Raw genomic sequence first — 18109 nt, 5'->3', positions numbered from 1 at the left:
GTGTGGCTTAGCGAGTGCACCCCAACTAACACCCTTCTGAAATTCAAGCATGGGAGTCACGCATCGTCGAGCTGGCTACCCTGTATTGCCCGCGACTTATCGCACATATAAAGATTTTTGCGATCTAGTTTCACTTAACCCCAAACCACTGTTAGAGTGCTGCGTGGTTCTTCCCTCCAACTAAGCTTATTTCTTGCCATGAAAATTACCTGCTAATATTTGAGCGCTATGCACTGACAGATCCTTTCAAATTTATGCAAGACTTGAATCACAGGCTATTGAACCAAGGAAAAAAAATCGAACCCTATCTAAGGAATTTGGCCGAGTTATGATGTAAAACCAAATCAAATCGAATAGGATAACCAAAATCAAGGCCCCACACGTTTGCGATGCCTAATTACAGACCATCGGCCCAAGAAGGAAATTCGGGGAGTAGAACCGCCGACGCGCGTGCCTGCGAAGCCGTTGCAGATTGTCCGCAACCAAAACCCTAACTCTGATTCGGTCAACTATGGCAGATGAGCCGATTATGAACGAGACATGGGACAAGGGGATAGCGACTCTGAGAGAGCAAGCAATTCTTGAAGATGAGGAGGCTTTTCTCTGACGCCTGGAGAAATTGGCGTCTCCGGGGTAGAAATAAGAGCAACGGAGAAGAGAAGCAACCCAGGGATTAAAAAACCCTCAAAACCGCCAAACCACTCAAAGCACCCTGAACCAAGCCCCAAAACTCTCCTGCGACCGCCTCCCAGCGAGCACACAACTTTTGTGTCTCGCTGGCGAGGCACGTGTGGCTGCCTCGCACACGTGCGAGCCACACGGAGCTGACTCACACGTGTGGTGGGTCTCAGGGGTGTTTTCGCATTGTTTTTGCCCATTTTCGTCTGTTTTCCACGTATTCGAGGCACGTATTTATACTCCAATGAGTATACGAGTATAAACTGCATCTACTTGAACCTCCAACAAGTATATGAAGTTAAACTGATTCCCGTAACTCCAAAAAGTATATGAGTATAAACTGATTCTCCACGCTCCAACGTCTTAAAGAGCTTAAATTGTATAGACTCCAGTCAACGCACGAGTATAAACTGTGTTTACATCGCAACAAAAGGTCAACGCCGATCAACACGTCAACGATTTTGCCAAAATAAGGCTCAGAATAATTTTCAGATCAAAATTACCCCCTGGGAGTTCAACCGTAACTCAGATGCAAACTCCTGACGAAGATAATCAGTTCAACGTCGATTCGACGACGCGAGCTAGTTCAGATATCAACACTAATTTCAGTTCAAGATTTCGACAACGGTCAGACGATAAACGCAGCACCGGAAGTATTTCAAACTATTTTGACAAAATACTGAATAGGATGAAAGCTGAAGAAGTCAAGAATTGAAGGCAAGGCCTATCTGATCCAAAGTATTCAGACTCCTCGATAAAATACTGAGGAGGCTGAAAACTTTGGAGGGAGTATCTGTAAGCGTAAAAAATTACCTATATGATCCCGAATTTAGCTCAAGACAAAGAGGATACAATTAACGTAATCATCTGAGTCAAAGAAGATCATCCGATACCAAAAGAAAGCAACGGAACGCGCGAAACAACAAAATGAAGAAGTGACGAGATGCACGAAACGACGAAACGACAAAGCGAAAACAGCCCAAGTATCTCAAATTGGCGAGACACATAATGTGTCTCGACTTGAGTGCGAGACACACAATGTGTCTCGCACCCAGGGGCGAGACACACATTGTGTCTCGCCCACTCAGCCTCCCAACGACATGTTTTTTGATAAGTTTCTCGGGATTCGTGCATTCCAATGGCCTCTTAACTGCATTGGGGTTATCCTTAAACGCTGGAAAGTCGTTATTAACTAAAGATACGTTCAAATCATGGATTCCTATCCGCAAACACGGCGTTCGAAGCCTATAAATACCCCCCCTTCGTGCATTTGTGAAGGGGACTGACGGGTATTGACGAGATCTGAGCTTTGAGGTGAAGCCCTGACGAATTGAGAGAAGAGAGCCACGATTTACAGAGAGAAAGGCGAGATCTTGGCGAATTCCTGTGCATAAAGAGAAGATTTCGAGAGATCTGCAAGCCCTCACCCCTTCCCTCGAGATCAAACGTCGATTTGATCTTAAGAAGAGTAGTAATCTCACCTTGCTGAGGTTATTTACTTCTGTTCTTGTTTCTTTAACGAAACAAGAACCTAAGCCTTCTTCACGATCAATTTGGATATGTGATTCGGTGGTCCACGGACTAACGCATCCCCGACGCAGGCAAATATCACACACAAGCAGCAACCGATAAATGTTCTCTGCGTGTGTTTCTAGGAGATTATTTGTTTTATTTGTAATAAGTAGTCTTATAAAAAGGCTCACTTTTTGAATCTGTAATTCGATAAACGAGTTGTAATGGGTTCAACAATGAAACTGATTTCCGAAGCAAACATTTATTGTCATATTTACTATTATACCTACTTTTCATCTTTATTAAATTCTACATTCATGGAGGGATTCTTTTTGTCATAACAAGTTTTTTGAGTAATGTTTATAATATTTTAACATCGGACAACTTAGGGTATTTTGTTGCTATTTTTTACAATTTAGGGTATTCAAGTGTTAGTGAGAGTATTTGTTGCTATTTTTTAAAATTTAGGGTATTTATGGTGTAGACTATCACTTATAGTAACTATTATGAAACTCTCTTCAGATTTAATACTTTATTGTGAAGCCCTTTAATATTTATTTTTTATTAGAAAATATCATATTGTAAAAAAAACTGTTTAAATTCACCTATCTATCAAATCTGTCACCTTCTTCTTCCTTTTAACATACATTCTCTTTCTCCAAAAGGCAAGACATAGATCAGAAGCTAAAAGTTACACCAACAGAGGCTAAAGTCAGATGATTGTGAGAGATTATCTTCATTTTCTACTAACTTTCTTTAAGTTCTCTTTGTTAGTAGTCATAGCTACTTAGGTTTGATGTGAAGAGAAAGGAGAAAGAAGAGAAGCTTTATTGAGGGGTATTTTACAGATAAGGGTATAAATTAAATCAGTTTTAACAATTTTAGCAACAGTGAGAGAGTGTTGTAATGAAAGGGGGGGAAAAAAACACTGTTAGGAGGTTTTATAATGAACTGTCAAATCTGAATTGGGTTAATTATCTTATAAAGTATCCCCGTCTTCACATAAGAATAAAGATGCATGGCAGCGTGTGACACTTATAAAGTCCTCAATGAAATTATAAAAGCATGGAGATTTTATATCAGCTTATGTTCACAACATTTATTCTCAAAAAAGTTTATATTTACACCGTGTAAGTATGGAATAATAATGGCGTTCTTAATCCCTCCACCTCTAAACACAAAGCATAATGTCGTATTCATATAACACTTGCATTTTCGTAATGATCATGTGTGTAGGTTTCCAAACTAGTCACACAGCAATTTTATTCTCTTGGTCATGACTTAATTTATTATTGTACCAATGATTTTGCTTGTTCTTGAGACAAATAAATTCTAGTGGCAACCAGCATTTGCATGCTTAATTTGTTTACAAGACAAGTAGTTGGGTGGTTGAACGATAGAGACTCATTGCCACACCTTTACTCTCAGATGTCACTGAATAGAAAAGTACAGTTCTAATTACTTGTTTTAACTTTTGGCAGCTATTTGATTGAGTGTTTCTCCAGCAAATGGAGGAATGATATCTTTTATACTAATTTTATTTTTATAGTTTCTCAATCAAAATGCAGAGCTAACATTTTTTTAATTATAGCCTTTTCTGTATTTCATAAAAATAACTCTTAACTCAAACTTTTTGATATTCACACTGAAATTAGTAGTCCACTGGTCTTGGGTACATATCATTTGGACGCACAAAGACGCTTCTATCTATAATGTAAAAGGCAACATAATTTTTCTCTTGACCCTCCTCAGTTTTTCTTTGAGCCAAAGAATTCCCTTAACCAGTTCCATATTGCGAACTCCCACCTTAATTTCAAACTGGCTTCAAATCTTGCTTGAGCTTGGGCGGGTGTCTCCTCTTCCACAGCTTCTGATCCTGAAAATGAGAACCAACACATTTCAGCATTGAGCATCTTTTATTTTTTTAAACTAAATCTTAACACAAGTTGAATAACAGAGAAGCTAGTTCTCACTATATTTATGTGCTTGGGCATTCCGTTCTTCTTGCCGCTTCAGTTGCTTGTTGAAAGATTTGACGGCAGCGAAGACATCTCTCGGCCTCTCCCAGCCTCCTCCAAAAACGCCGTGAGCCTCTTTAGGCTGTGGGCGTGTTAGAAACTCGAGCAACGGGAGCTCTTCCGTCTCCACCCAATGGATGCAATTGGTAGGACACGATTCAATCGAAACCTGTCATGGAAGAATCATTGCAGTTTCTTGACCGATGGGGAAAAAAAGGAAAGACAATTCTTCAAATTAATTGGTTGATATTGTACGTCGATTTGCTTGTCAGTATCTCCAAATTGAATTCTGACTCGGGCACATCCAAGAGATTCATCCATAGCAAATGTGTTGCTTGCATGGTGCACGCATTCCCTGCATCCTGAAACCAAATGAAATGTAACAGATGTATTTTTGTTGCTATTTAAGGTGAGATTTTAATTCTAATTACCAACGCATTTGCTTTCATCTACAAAGAGAGCCTGGGGTCTTATTGGTCCGTTCCATGAGCTATAGGCCGAGCCAGAGAAATTGGATTCAAACCCTTCTCTCTTTTTGCCGCTAGAGATATCATATCTTTTTCTTAGGTCCTGCCTTATTAGTGCATGGTATGCTTCATTAAGCATTAATGTGTATTCATGACCCTGAACAAAATAAAATAAAATCAGAATTTTTTTTTGAATTCATGCTTAAATTGTAAAAATCAAAGATAGTTGAATTACCTTTTCGCCGACGATATCAGGATGATATTTCTTTTGAAGTTTCCTATAAGCCTCCTTGATCTCCTTGGGAGTAGAATCAACAGAGACACCAAGGAGCTGGTAGTAGTCTCTTGTCTCTACTTCTTTCTTTCCCTTTAGAGTGCAACATCTGAAGCTAGCAAAAGTATGTCAATTGTTATAATTCATCAAGAAGTATGAAATTTTGAAGGAAAAAGATAAGAGTTGTAGGTTGTTGAAGTGCTTACTTTGATCTGGATTTGATTGGATGATGAGTTTTGAGAGGTTTTTGTAGGAACAAGTGATGAGTAGTAAGAGAGGTTCTGCAATCAAGCATCTTTTTTTTTTCTTTTTTCCTTTTTTCCTTCGATTTTAGTACTGGATAAATTATACAAACCCAACGAAGATTTGTAGCTTTGTTTGTGGAAAGGTCAGGGAGATATTTACTTGCTTGGTTCAAAGCCCTCAAAAGTCACCATCACTTGATATTAACTAATATTATCCTACAACTTAAAAACGAAGGTTATTATCTTGTTAGGAAAAAAAAGTCAAAATAATAAGGTTGCATATTTGTAGGCATAAATATTTTTTGTGCCTCTTTCTTATGTCCTAAATTTTTTCCATAATAAACTTAATTTCTCAACCGAATTCTCTTTCATTATTGTCACTTATTCCAGTTTTCTTCGAAGAAGCTTACCTAGCTTATTCTCTTATGAAATCAAATACAAAGAAGAAAAATAAAAGCATATATAAGATTTTTTTTATATAAGATATCTTATGAAATCAAATACAAAGAAGAAAAATAAAAGCATATGTAAGATTTTTTTTTACAGGAAAATTTGTGAGGAAAAGGTCACATTCATATGCATTTAAGAATTCTTTTTCCCCTATTCTGTACATGCCTTTTATTCCAATCCATCTCAGATAAAATTTCAAGATGGACTTTCTTTTCTTTTAAAAAAAAATACTGATTTCAAGGTAAATTTTGGAGCATTTAGTGCAACTCAAAGTAACAATAAACTGCAAGTTTAGTACAAGAAACCTCAACTAATGGAAATCTCCACATCTTATTATCATTAATGTTTTCAATACATCCTCATCATAGTGGACAGGATAACAACCGTATAATTCACGGCATTAAGAATACATCTGCCGCCTTCTCTCTGAATCTTGCTTCTATATTATCAGGGGAAAATTATTGTAGTATCACATGTTGAATTAGGTCTAAAAGGAGTCTACTTATTCAGCTATTTATTTAGACTTTACTGCTGCATATGCAGCAAATCTGAGAGCAACAATGAACTACATCTGTGGTCTAGTTTGGACAACAAAAATCTTTCCAGCCTTGATCACCCCTTCAATATCTTGGGGAGAGCAATAAAGCTGCTCGATTTCATTTCCAACTTTTGCGATACTGCAGAGAATGGAGTTGCGGAAATTTGGATCTATTATTAGAGGGTCATTTGTGTAATCAAGAACCACTTTCTCTTCCTCATCCATGGGCACACTGTACCAAAAGGCAGTTGATTAGGAAAGACTTAAATTTCGAAGCACAGATACATACAAGCAATTCCGTGATATATGGGGAAAAAAGAGCAACTAAGATAAGATTCTTAGATAGGAAAAGGACCAACCTGTCATAGAGTCCAGCACCAGCATAACCTTCCAAATCTTCACCATTGGAATCAGATCTGAAGATGATTGACCGTCTAATGAAGAGGCCAATTGGTTTGCTTGGGTAGCCCAGTAACTGTGGAAGATAAACATCCAAATCAAAATATACGCAAAAATTAAAAGCTTTTGCATCAACATTTGATTTTTCTTGGTTCACACTTCCAGATTAAAGCTATTTTCAGATTGGGTGTCAGAAATAGAGAGTCAAGGAGATGGATGAGTGGTTACCCAATTAAGTGAAATGATAAGAAATGAGGAAAAACCATTTGAGACTTTTTGTGCAAAGGATGGTAAATAAGTGCATTTGTCTGGAGAAGTGTTAGAATCACCATCAATAAGGTGAAGAAGGATAGGAATACGTTCCGAAGGGTGATAGTGTCTAACTGATGAAACGAAAATGGCCCTTAAACAAGTTGAAGGGAATGATAGAATCCCTGTAGCCAATGCCAATTTAGTTCTTGAATAAAGGCTTTGCTATTGTGTCTCTGAACTATTACAAATGTTTCACAACTCTTTTGAGATTATTATTTTTTTTTACAAATTATTCAGCCTATAGTCAGTACTGCTAAATTATGTATCTGATAGTTGACTATTAATATATTTTTGGTTATTAATTTCTAATGCATATCTTACGCAAAAAAAACATATCATAGCATGATTTAGGCATATAATTGTTAGGCTAAGGAAAAATTTTGGTAATGATTTTGGAGATATAACTATAGCAAATCTATTGGAAATAAAACCATAAAGAGCACTTTCTATAGAGAATCATATAGGGAGATAGGAGCATCTTATACATGTGTTCCGCTACCAGTTTAAGTGGTGATTACACTAACCTTTGTACTGTTTGCCATAATTAGTTTTTTACTGTTTGCACTATTTTTACTGTGTGTGTTGATCTTGTGTATTGTTTGCACTGATTTAGGATTTGTAGTGGACACGTGTAGCCTCCTCCTTCCTCCCAACATGAAGAGTTCTGTCACTATGATTTTTCCCCAAACTTACCTTTGGAGAGTTGAGATCATTTTTCTGACAAATAAAACTTAGTGCTCGCCCTGGATATGCGCCAACTAGAGTTTCGCCAAGTCCTTTCACCACCTGGCAATGGGAACCATTAACATCTACACAGGTCAGAAATGGCTAAATCTTGTTTGGAAAAGTACCTCAGCATAAATCTGCGATGAGTCCCCAGTTGATGGGTTGGTAGTGTGGATGACGAAGGCATAGTCAGCACTTATGATTTCTTGAACAAGGACAGCCATGCAGAGAATTGGTAGTGTGGATGACGAAGGCATAGTCAGCACTTATGATTTCTTGAACAAGGACAGCCATGCAGAGATTGTCATGATCAAGCTTCACTTTCCGAGTCAGCACTTATGATTTCTTGAACAAGGACAGCCATGCAGAGATTGTCATGATCAAGCTTCACTTTCCGAGTACTGAAGTATGCTCTTTCGTTCCACTTGGAAGCCCATACCTAGGATCAGAGGAAAGCCACTTTGAGAATGACACTTTCATAAACCTTCAAGCAGTGAAGTGATTGAATTGAGATCAAGTAGAATTCCAGTGAGAACTCTCGACTTCTCATCCTGTAAGAGTTCATTACCTGACCTATCTTTGATGTGCACAATTTGATGATAGGTTTTAAAAAAATCCTTAAAATATTTTGATGGTATAGTTATGCACATTAATCTGCTGTATATTATGGAATGTACATGTTTAATTATGAACCCACATTTATTCGCATCAATCTGTTCTGTCAAAGCGTTTATATATGACTTGTAAGTTCAACAGTGGGACAATAATTAGTGCACAAGGGCTTAATGCTCACTCTCGATGTAAGGCTGTGATTAATGTCTCATTGCCTCTCCTCTAATTCTCTTGTGCTAGCTACACACGTCCGCTGCTCAGCTCCCATTTTTCTCTAGAACTGACCACACTCTTTAGTGCTAGCTACACAAATCCTATCACATGCCTTTAATGAATGACAGAAGACCTTGTGAAGATAACTGTGATTAACAGTGCCACAACAATAAATAAAACCTTCGTGATGCCTTTTGGTTTTCCACTTTAGAAGTAAAAAAAACATATATGACAATAAATATTTTACTCCAGGCAAGAAGCATTAACAATTGAAAAACCAAAGCTGCATATACAATGTTATTTTTCCTAGGAAATATTATTGCCAAATGGCTATATGATAGTTCCGGGAAAGACAAGAAATCCATATTTTCTCCTTTGTCAATGATAATGGTATGCTATTGAAGTCATGACTGATTATCATACTGAACACTATAATCTAACCTTTTTTATTGCCATCCATGCTTGTTCCCAACGTTGCTCACCTTCATCACCAGGCCAAGGAATTCCAGCACCCCTCATTTTCTCCTGTAGCTCTTGCACCTGAAATCATTTGATATTCTGATAACATTATATTTGGATCCCCCCAGAAACTATTAACGAATCAAATTGTTGAAACTGACAGCTACAGACATGTAACAAAATAATCAATTTTACTACTGGCAGCTACAGACATGTAACAAAATGAAGTCATGAAGAAACTTCACTTGATTCAAGGGATATGTTTGATTAACAAGCAAAAATATTAAAGAATGCTCACAATATAAAGTCTCTCCGTATGAAGTGTTCCGATCTTTTCTTTTTTAAACAAGAGAATAAATTAAGAAGGTACACTGGATAGTAAAACATAAAAGAGAATGTTAACAACATATTTTCTCTATATGGAAATATCCTGAAAACATATGGATAGTAAAACATAAAAGAGAATGTTAACAACATATTTTCTCTATATGGAAATATCCTGAAAACATATAGTGATTATCTCAGAAGGTATCAACCCAAAATTATGCTTTCAAAAGCTCTGGTCACTTAAAAAGTGCCACATAGTAGGATAGCCATACCAATTGAATTGGAGCAGCTAGCTGTAAAACAGTTCTCCGAATTTCACCTAAGGCATTAAACTCTCCTCCTCCTAACTTTTTCTTTAGCATCTCAAGCTCTCCAGCTACTGCCTGCAGTGTAAGAATAAAAAATGTGACATTAATAACATAAATGAGTCATTAAAAAGCACCAATGTTTTACCATAACTGTGACCTAGTTATAACTAAAGAGTACTGTTCTTGGTGAAATAATTGCTGAACTATCAGAAAATGTCATAAATGTTTTCGAATTAGATTGACAAGAAGTCAAGAACAGAATATGTAACGCCCCGCCCCGGAATCCCGGAGTCGGTACGCTATTAGATCTGATGGACTGGCCTCACAAACCACCACATATCTTTTCAGCACGTTTTGTCCTCACTCACGCACTCCCTGAAAAACTTCCCAGGGGGTCACCCATCCTAGAATTTCTCCAGGCCAAGCACGCTTAACTTTGGAGTTTCTAAGAGTTGGGTTCCCGAAAAAAAGATGCATCTTGGTGGTATGAGTATTCCAATCAAATCTATCAATACTAATCACATCACCCTCTCAAGGGTTGGGGTATTACAAACTCCCCCACTTAAACTCGCAACGTCCTCGTTGCGCCAAATCATATCATTCAAGATCGTACCATCCGTGTGAGATTCTAGAGGTGGCTCCTACGGCCTCAAGAGGTGGCTCCCATCCTCTCGACGTAGCACTTTGTGCCGCATAGAACTTAGCTCTCACAATTCCGGTTGGCTTTGCTCTGATACCATTTGTAACGCCCCGCCCCGGAATCCCGGAGTCGGTACGCTACTAGATCTGATGGACTGGCCTCACAAACCACCACATGTCTTTTCAGCACGTTTTGTCCTCACTCACGCGCTCCCTGGAAAACTTCCCAGGGGGTCACCCATCCTAGAATTTCTCCAGGCCAAGCACGCTTAACTTTGGAGTTTCTAAGAGTGGGGTTCCCGAAAAGAAGATGCATCTTGGTGGTATGAGTATTCCAATCAAATCTATCAATACTAATCACATCACCCTCTCAAGGGTTGGGGTATTACAGAATATCTGTTATCCCTTGGCCTACAATAGATTAGACTTCCAGCACAAATCAGGGACAAGATTACTGGCTGCATTCCTTCTTAGTTCCATGCCTGGGACAATAGAAACATACTGATATACAAGAACAAAGAAACATGCATCTGAGGATGACCTGATTTGTCTTATCTGATAAAACCTTCTCAAAAACACCAAATGGCAGTGCTACTGATGTCGGGATTCCAACCCAGGAAGGTACTTTTCCTTTCAGATAGGAGATATTACGTGACTTGGCCCCAACCTAGAAAAATCAATACATACGAACAGGTTAGAAAATTATCATGGAGTTCAACATGAGACACTGGGAACTGATCAAACACCAAAAGTTGAACAATTAGTAATAAGTTTCAGATCTTCTATAAAGCAGATACTTGAGAAGCATGATGCAGACAAACTTGAAAAGATCAGGTGACAGAAAAGAAGAGTTCCAACAGATGTGACTATATCATTGTACTGACCATTTTGTTTGTGAATTCCTCTGATGATATGGCATATTTGCCACTGAATTGCTTCCTAGCTAGAGTCAGGGAAGGTGAAGGTTGAACATCATCCAAATTTGCTGAACTTGCATTGGAAAGGTCACTCTCTTTTATCTCACTAGAAAATGCAGAAAGTTTATCAGCAAAACAAACAACCCGACTCACATATCCAATACTAAAGAAAGAAGGTAAAGATCGTAAGATTGAAAAGGTTGTATGAGATGGTCGCAATGTTTCAGTGAATACAGTCCTGGATTAAAGTACAATACAAAACCAGGAAAGAAAAAGGGGGCAAAAATAAACCTCAGCTATTTCAAGGATCATAATATCACACTGCTCAAATACAAGAAAAAAATTCACACACCTATATACAATATCTGCAGAAGTGGGTCTTAAGAGAAATAGCTTTCCTTCATTTCCTTGGAGCTCTGACATAATGTTTGGGTCAAAGCATGTGGCAAAGCATACCTACAAGGGAATATTAACTAACATGATCTCCAAAATGAAGTTCATTCGCCAATGCACCTAAGTGCAGTATGTCCTTCCTTCTCAAATTGCATGCAGAACAATCAGATACTTACCTTGCTATTTCTTGCTCTCACAGATACATGGGATAGAACATCTGGCATATCGGGTGTCAGAACAGCAACTGCTCCGTCAGGTATTTCCTCCTCTCCTTTGACACTTTTAGCCACTAAAATGGTTGGTCGCTCATAAGATTTATTCTGAACAGTAAGCAACTCATCTACAACAACGACATATCCAGCAACTTCGACAGGACTTATAACCTGCCAACTGTTAAATTTGGACAAAACCATTTACATAGTTGAATAAGAATTATCATCCAATAAGTTATCTATATTTAAATTTTCATCTGACTTCCATTTTGGTCATAATTAGTTTGAAGGTCTACTGTAGATAGTTATGTAAAAGGCTCTGGATTTTCACAAAAAGAAATACAAGTTTCTACTTTGCAAAGCTTATTAAGGTAATAACAGTAGAAGCTGAAACAATGAAAAGTAATTGGACCAAGCTAGAAATCAAAAGAAAACAAGGCCTTGCCACATTACATAAATCTGTTTAACCTTCTTAACTGCTTACTTTTATTACACCCCGAGATATTTTACAGGTTAAGGAAATAACGATAAAAAAAATATTCTTCTTGATTCAACCAACCTTCCTAGATTTGCCTCCTTACGCAAAACAGGGTCAAGTCGATTAAGGAGTGCTGATAAAGATGCAGCTGAGCCACCACGAATAATTTCTTCAGTAAATATATTCACCTGGACAGTAAATAAATGTGAAACAGAAATCAGGTTAAGGGGCATTATTCAAAGGTAGTAATTGTTTAGTATACATACTGCCCATTGATCAACTCCAAGCAACATTCCAAGGTATTCAGCTGAAGGTTGCAGCACTTGGTGGTATAGTTCTGCATTGCTTGATAAGGCTAAACGAGTTCTATCAAGAAATGATTTTGCATATAATGCCCACTGGTTATCTCGTTGGCTGCACATCTCCAAGGCATGATTCCATCCCTTCCAAAAACATCAAAAAGGGAAAAGTAAGTCTCTGCTGCATCACAATAATCACTTTTGCTAAAGCTTTAATCATGAAACTTGTTCAGATTATTTTGGAATTTGGCATGCTACAACTTACAAACTATAGTTTGCAATCTGAAATATCCAATAAAAAACTTCATGTTAAACACAATTTTAATAATTGTGAAGTAAATGGACAAAGAAAGAAGGTTACCACATATTTCTCCATGGTATGGTAACATATAGAAACCTCAAGAAAATGGAGGACAATTACTGAGATGAGAAGCTAACCAACAATTTACAAAGACATACCTTAATGCAGTATAATAGATCTTCATTATCATCAGTCGATAGAGCAAGATTTTCAAGAGCAAGACTGATGAAATATATAATTTTCTGAAACAAAAATCAAAAGCAAATTTTCTGTAAAACAAAAGCACAAGTAAATGAAAGAAACAAAAGTAACAAAATTACTATAGAACTAATAGTGAGATTATAATGGGGAATGAGTGAAGAACCTCTGGTTTAGCATTGTTCAGCTCTTCATATCCCCGCTCAATAGCGGTCCTCACTGTAGAATCAAGGGCAATATCCAAAAAAATAAGATCCTTCAGACGCTCATGGGAGTTGAGCAACAGAGGTCGAAGTTCAACCCGTGCCTCCAACAGACCCTGAAAGTTGTTAAAGCATAAAATTTAGGACAAACTTGCTAATATTTCCACTTAACTCTGCCTAAGTACTTCTCTTCCTCAATCTAGAAATAAAAAAAATTATTTACAAACCAGAACCATAAAAATTTTGGATCAAAATTATATAAGAACATACTTATCAGGTACCTAATAAATCGACAAGCTTAAGCTGATAGGTAACCAACACTACCATGATGCATGATCTATGCTAGCAACATACTATTCTGTCATGCGGACTTTCAGGCCATGTGGAAAAGTCTCAATTTAAAAATGTCTCTCCAGGAAAGGCCTAAATGAATATAATTTAAATGTCTTGCTGAAGTTCTCAATCATGTCCCTGGTACCACATCGATAACTACTTTATCCAAAAGTTTAAGCTTATGTGAAGCAAAAGTGTATATCAAGCAATCCGAAGAACAGCAAATGCAAGTTGAAATAATGCATGTGCGAAATTGAAATTGTGCACATTTTTAGTGCCCTCACCTCAAGCAGAGGCTCCACCATCTTGTCTTCAATATGTTCCAGAATAAATCTTAACAGATCCTGTCGAACAAATTGAAAAGAATAATAAATACTGTGAGGTACAATTACATATATTATTAAAATAAGTCCGAAAAATTACAGGATATCCAGATGGCAAGCCCCTTATAGGATTTATCTGAACCCCGACCATAAACCCTTCACCCTGAAAAAATATTGAAGCTCCATCAAGTATCATCGACAGATAGTATGTTTCAGAGTAGGTTAAGCATGAAAACTTACCTCTGCTTTATATCCCATGCAAGTTGCAATTGCAGACTCAAGATCAGCACCTGAGTGAACAGCCTGAAAAAATAACCAACAGGTATAGTTATCCAAGGAGGCCTAGAAAAGAACAGCCTTCTGGTCATGCCAATGACACTGACAATGAAAATCAATGAACTTTGGCGCAATGGCTATCCTATAGATTATTAGACTCTCATTGGCATGGGAAAAATCCAGTACAAATTGGGTACACTGTTGATGCTGAGTCTACAAAGTGATGCATTGATGTATTTACTTGGGGCAAGAATCCGAACTGTGTATCAAGTGTAACACCCTAATTTAGCAAAACATTTTGATGACGTTTGCAGTTCATAAAGTTACCAGAAAGAAAATTGATTATTTTGATGAAGAAGACCATAAGAAGCTTCAATTTCTTAAATCGTGAGTGGTTAATTTGAATATTTATGAAAGAAACATGTATCTATATCAGGAAAGGTTATCTAGCTAAGAACCTCGACAGGTGTGTTCGAAAAGATGGCAAACAGATTACACAGGTATTGTAGAAGAAATTTATAACTTTTTTTCATTAGTTGAAATTGCTTCACGCACAAACACGAGATATTATTTTACATTATATCTGTTGTATGTCAAGAAAGTCTTCAGAATGAAGGTTAATCAGACTAACCTTCAGAGTCCTCAAGTAGTTTCCCAAATCACGCAAAAGGCCATCCTTCTGGTCACTCCTAAAATGTGGTTCTGAGTGAATGGCTCGGTCATAGCTTAATAAGCGTTCCTTTGTTACACCATTTTTGTTCAAGGTGTCCCAGTAAACATTGACATCAAAGTCACTACTAACATAATCTATGAGTGCCTGGAAGAATAATTTTCTCCGGGGAGGATAATTTGGTCAGAGAGATTCTAACAATTTTAAACAGGTTGGAGCACTCAAGCGGAGACCATGCGTCGAATACCTGACAAATTACTACATCATCAGGACTGGTGTTATTGTGTAGCTTCTGGTGCCATTCCTCCATCATCCCACCCTTGCAATCATTGTTTCTCTGCAGAATGACAACATCATAATAAGACTCAAGTCATGTATCAAGAATTAATAAACAATTTAATTAATAAATAACCCTGTCATTCATTAGACTGAGAACAAGTATAAACAAAAAAAACTACCTGAATCACCAAGATCTCATCACGGATACGCTGTCCCACATCTCCTTCACCTCCACGGCCAACAGTGGACATAATCATCCTTATGATTTCCCGATTTTGGGGGTTATTTTTGTACATATCTTGAAGTAAATTTGTAAGTCTGTCCTGGGCTTTGCTAATCTCACTGTAGCAGAAGAGATGTTGTTTGAGATAGAAAAGAAAATAATGTTTATCTATCAAGAAATTCAGACTTGCAAAAGGAATATGATGGTCTTAGGTTAGCAGAGAAAAGAAATACTGTGACACAGGAATTGAAATATCACAACAGGATTTGTCGATAAAGCACAATCATAATATCATGAAGGAGGATACCGTGGCTTCACATTGTAGTTCTTGTTCCATACAAGTTGTCTTGTGGCCATGAATCTCATCCATACAAGGATTCCAGAAAGACCTAATTTCCCAGAAGCTCCGAATTGCTCCATCAAATCTGCTGCAATGTTAAATCTACACCAGAAGAAAGCAGAATATTGTCTTCAAAAGTATGAAAATAGTAATCTAAAGCAATTAGCTTTGTAAGTTTCAAAACAGATGCACAACATAATTATATGCAGATTAAAAGAGAATAGTTTAGGAATCAATAGCAATAAAGCATTTCCCAAAAGAAAGCTAGATTTCCACCATAATGATGTTATAAATTTCCTTTTGCACGTAACCATTGGGACTTCAAATAATATGGAAATCCCTAAATGCATATCTATAGAACTGTGTATCAAAAGTCTTGGAATGAGGATAACTTCAATTAGAAATGAAAGAAAACCTTTTTTTTCTAAAAAGACAGAAACTAGTAGAAAGTCTTAAATTAATTAATTTTAAAGAAGTCGGAACTAATCCTTTTACCTCCTTGCTTTATTTTCTGCAATAACGATGATTGGCCTGTCGTGTAATCTTCTATTTGTGAGATGAATAAAATTGAACTTTGAATATGTGAATGTATCAACTCATAAAATAACCACATTTTCCAAAAACTTAAACAGTTTGGATCCTGAGCCCTTTCCTACTGAGTTGAAAGTTGAAAGTTGAAACGCATGCAACGTCTCCTCTAGAAGATGCTATACATGGTGCAAAATAAAAATTTTTTTTGGGAGAGGAATAGGCCTTAACCCAAATTTTATTTTTTTAAAAAATATAGGCAAAGAAGTAAGGGACAACAGATTTGTTACAATGATGAAATACTTAACTATAGCAGTCATTTGCAGTTCTTCTGCAATGGTGGAGAGGAGAGTGAGGGATCCAACTAAAGGGGATGATTGGTATCCTGATACCATACTAAGAAACAATCATATCCAAACACTCAATTTCACAAGTGTGGTTAGCAACACATATCAAGGAGTCCTAAACAAACAGTGTGTCTCTTCTGAGTGATCAATATTTAAGGAACCATCAGATAGCATTATCTAGGAAAGAATACACCAATGGAAAAGTTTATTCTAGAGAGAATTATAAGTAGAATATAGTATGAGAGAAAGGAAGTGTACAAATTTCAGACCTGTGCATTAGAGATTTCTGGGCCTCACTCTCAAGATAAGCTATCTTGTCCAGCAAGGCTTTTGCAGTACCTTTTCCATCGCCAGCATCCTTCAGATAAAGAAAGAAAGTAAGTAAATATCAACAAATACTTTACATGCTATAGATATAGCATACACTGCATAATCAAAAAAGGAAAGGAAGAAACCTTGCTTATCTTTGTAGTTTCTTTGCGAATTTCCACATAGAAATCGGATCCACCATTTTTAATCCAGTTTTCATCAGAACGTAGGACAAACGGTATTCCATCATAGTTCCCCCCATCAATTTCGATTACAACAGCCTTCATATTACACATTAAAATATTAACTTGTTTTAATCAGATCGGATTTCTATGAAGTAAGAAGGTCAAAAATCTCAGATAAATTAGAGCCATAAGCTGAAAATTATCTACACTCAACAAAGCAGTAAAGGAATGATGGAAAAGTTGCAAACATAAACAAATGAAATTGAAAATAAAAGGAAGCAGAACCCTACCTGGTAGGCTATATCTTGCAAGGAAGCCTCTATAAAAGGGGTCTCACATGACTGGTCTAGTAAAATTGAATTTGGAGGTAAAGTGCTTGAAGGGGGTACCTGCAAATTCAGTAATTTCCTTGTAAATGCAAAGTCGGAATAATGCTAATAGTTCATCAACTTGAACTCTCACTTATATGCGGGATACTGAACATAAAAACGGGATTTATATTTTAAACCTCACCATCCACTCTCCAGGTGTCCTAGATAATGCCCAGTGAAGAATAAGAGGTCCTTTCAGATCTGTTGCCAGACAAACCTTCGTCTTACCAAGATGATTTGTGACAATTACCTTCAATAGAAAAATTGGAAATGCTGTTTACAGATTACTTTTCTAGACGCAATAAATACTATAAAGCAACATTTCACAGATAAAAGAGGTATCACCAGAAGTTCCTTTTCACCAAGCTTAAAAAGTTTCTTGTTCAGTACCAGGCCTCCATCCTGCTCCTCTAAAAACTTTGAGAACGCTTCCATTGCTGTTGGGGTTTTTGGCATGGATGGCATGTTCTCTTGTGGGCTTTCAAAAGTATATTTATTTAGAAGCTGCATAATGTCCCTTTTTTTCCGCTCAATTCTTTCAATGGTGAAGTACTTTTTAGTCTTCAACTGTGCTGAGACTTTGGTGCGTACGTCTCCTTTCATCATTTTTTTTCGTAACTCAGTGGGTGACACTCCTTTACCCAGCTCTTGCTCTAGTTCTTTTCTTGCTTCCTCAAACTCCATCTAGCCAATTGGACAACATCAAGGTTTATAATAAACCACAGAAACTTCTATTAGTGACTTAAG

General features: G+C 37.2%; 2 protein-coding genes across 6 annotated transcripts in view; both read right to left on the bottom strand.

The window, feature by feature from the left end:
* On the bottom strand, positions 3810-5601 carry LOC109828951 (uncharacterized J domain-containing protein C3E7.11c-like). 2 transcript variants are annotated; one of them, XM_020395969.1, is made up of 6 exons: positions 5156-5601; positions 4911-5064; positions 4640-4832; positions 4464-4570; positions 4164-4377; positions 3810-4066 (listed from the first exon to the last, which is right to left on the bottom strand). In XM_020395969.1, the coding sequence occupies exons 1-6, from the start codon at positions 5242-5244 to the stop codon at positions 3939-3941; spliced, it is 885 nt and encodes a 294-aa protein (XP_020251558.1). In that variant the 5' UTR covers positions 5245-5601; the 3' UTR covers positions 3810-3938. The 2 variants fall into 2 exon arrangements, with proteins under 2 accessions (XP_020251558.1, XP_020251559.1); XM_020395970.1 differs by having other exon boundaries at positions 4911-5058.
* The window catches only part of LOC109828949 (alpha-glucan water dikinase, chloroplastic), a 31835-nt gene continuing 19681 nt past the window's right edge, over positions 5956-18109 (bottom strand). For 3 of the 4 annotated variants that reach the window (XM_020395964.1, XM_020395966.1, XM_020395965.1), the window contains exons 9-35: positions 17708-18046; positions 17505-17612; positions 17282-17380; positions 16953-17087; positions 16767-16855; positions 15590-15724; positions 15239-15401; positions 15028-15117; positions 14742-14927; positions 14075-14137; positions 13935-13997; positions 13796-13855; positions 13142-13294; positions 12936-13019; positions 12444-12620; positions 12259-12365; positions 11664-11877; positions 11447-11550; positions 11062-11200; positions 10719-10844; positions 9503-9613; positions 8886-8984; positions 7963-8058; positions 7745-7822; positions 7587-7679; positions 6542-6657; positions 5956-6414 (exon numbers count right to left, since the gene is read on the bottom strand). In XM_020395964.1, the coding sequence (XP_020251553.1) occupies positions 6210-6414; positions 6542-6657; positions 7587-7679; positions 7745-7822; positions 7963-8058; positions 8886-8984; positions 9503-9613; positions 10719-10844; positions 11062-11200; positions 11447-11550; positions 11664-11877; positions 12259-12365; positions 12444-12620; positions 12936-13019; positions 13142-13294; positions 13796-13855; positions 13935-13997; positions 14075-14137; positions 14742-14927; positions 15028-15117; positions 15239-15401; positions 15590-15724; positions 16767-16855; positions 16953-17087; positions 17282-17380; positions 17505-17612; positions 17708-18046 (3432 nt within the window). In that variant the 3' untranslated portion in view covers positions 5956-6209. Of the gene's footprint in view, positions 6415-6541; positions 6658-7586; positions 7680-7744; positions 7823-7854; positions 7920-7962; positions 8059-8885; positions 8985-9502; positions 9614-10718; positions 10845-11061; positions 11201-11446; positions 11551-11663; positions 11878-12258; positions 12366-12443; positions 12621-12935; positions 13020-13141; positions 13295-13795; positions 13856-13934; positions 13998-14074; positions 14138-14741; positions 14928-15027; positions 15118-15238; positions 15402-15589; positions 15725-16766; positions 16856-16952; positions 17088-17281; positions 17381-17504; positions 17613-17707; positions 18047-18109 lie in introns of all 4 variants that reach the window. The other variant, XM_020395967.1, reaches the window with a different exon arrangement.

Source organism: Asparagus officinalis, chromosome 1 (assembly GCF_001876935.1).
Source record: "Asparagus officinalis chromosome 1, Aspof.V1, whole genome shotgun sequence".
In the NCBI taxonomy this organism is placed as follows: Eukaryota; Viridiplantae; Streptophyta; class Magnoliopsida; order Asparagales; family Asparagaceae; genus Asparagus; species Asparagus officinalis.
Note: the sequence above shows the minus strand (reverse complement) of the source record. Positions and strands in the feature narration are given on the sequence as shown.

Coding starts and splice junctions, on each gene's coding strand:
- LOC109828951 (XM_020395969.1), bottom strand. CDS start 5,244: ATGCTTGATTGCAGAACCTCTCTTACTACTCATCACTTGTTCCTACAA. Junction 4,833..4,910: donor CTGATATCGTCGGCGAAAAG/GTAATTCAACTA, acceptor TATTTTGTTCAG/GGTCATGAATACACATTAAT. Junction 4,378..4,463: donor ATACTGACAAGCAAATCGAC/GTACAATATCAA, acceptor CTTCCATGACAG/GTTTCGATTGAATCGTGTCC.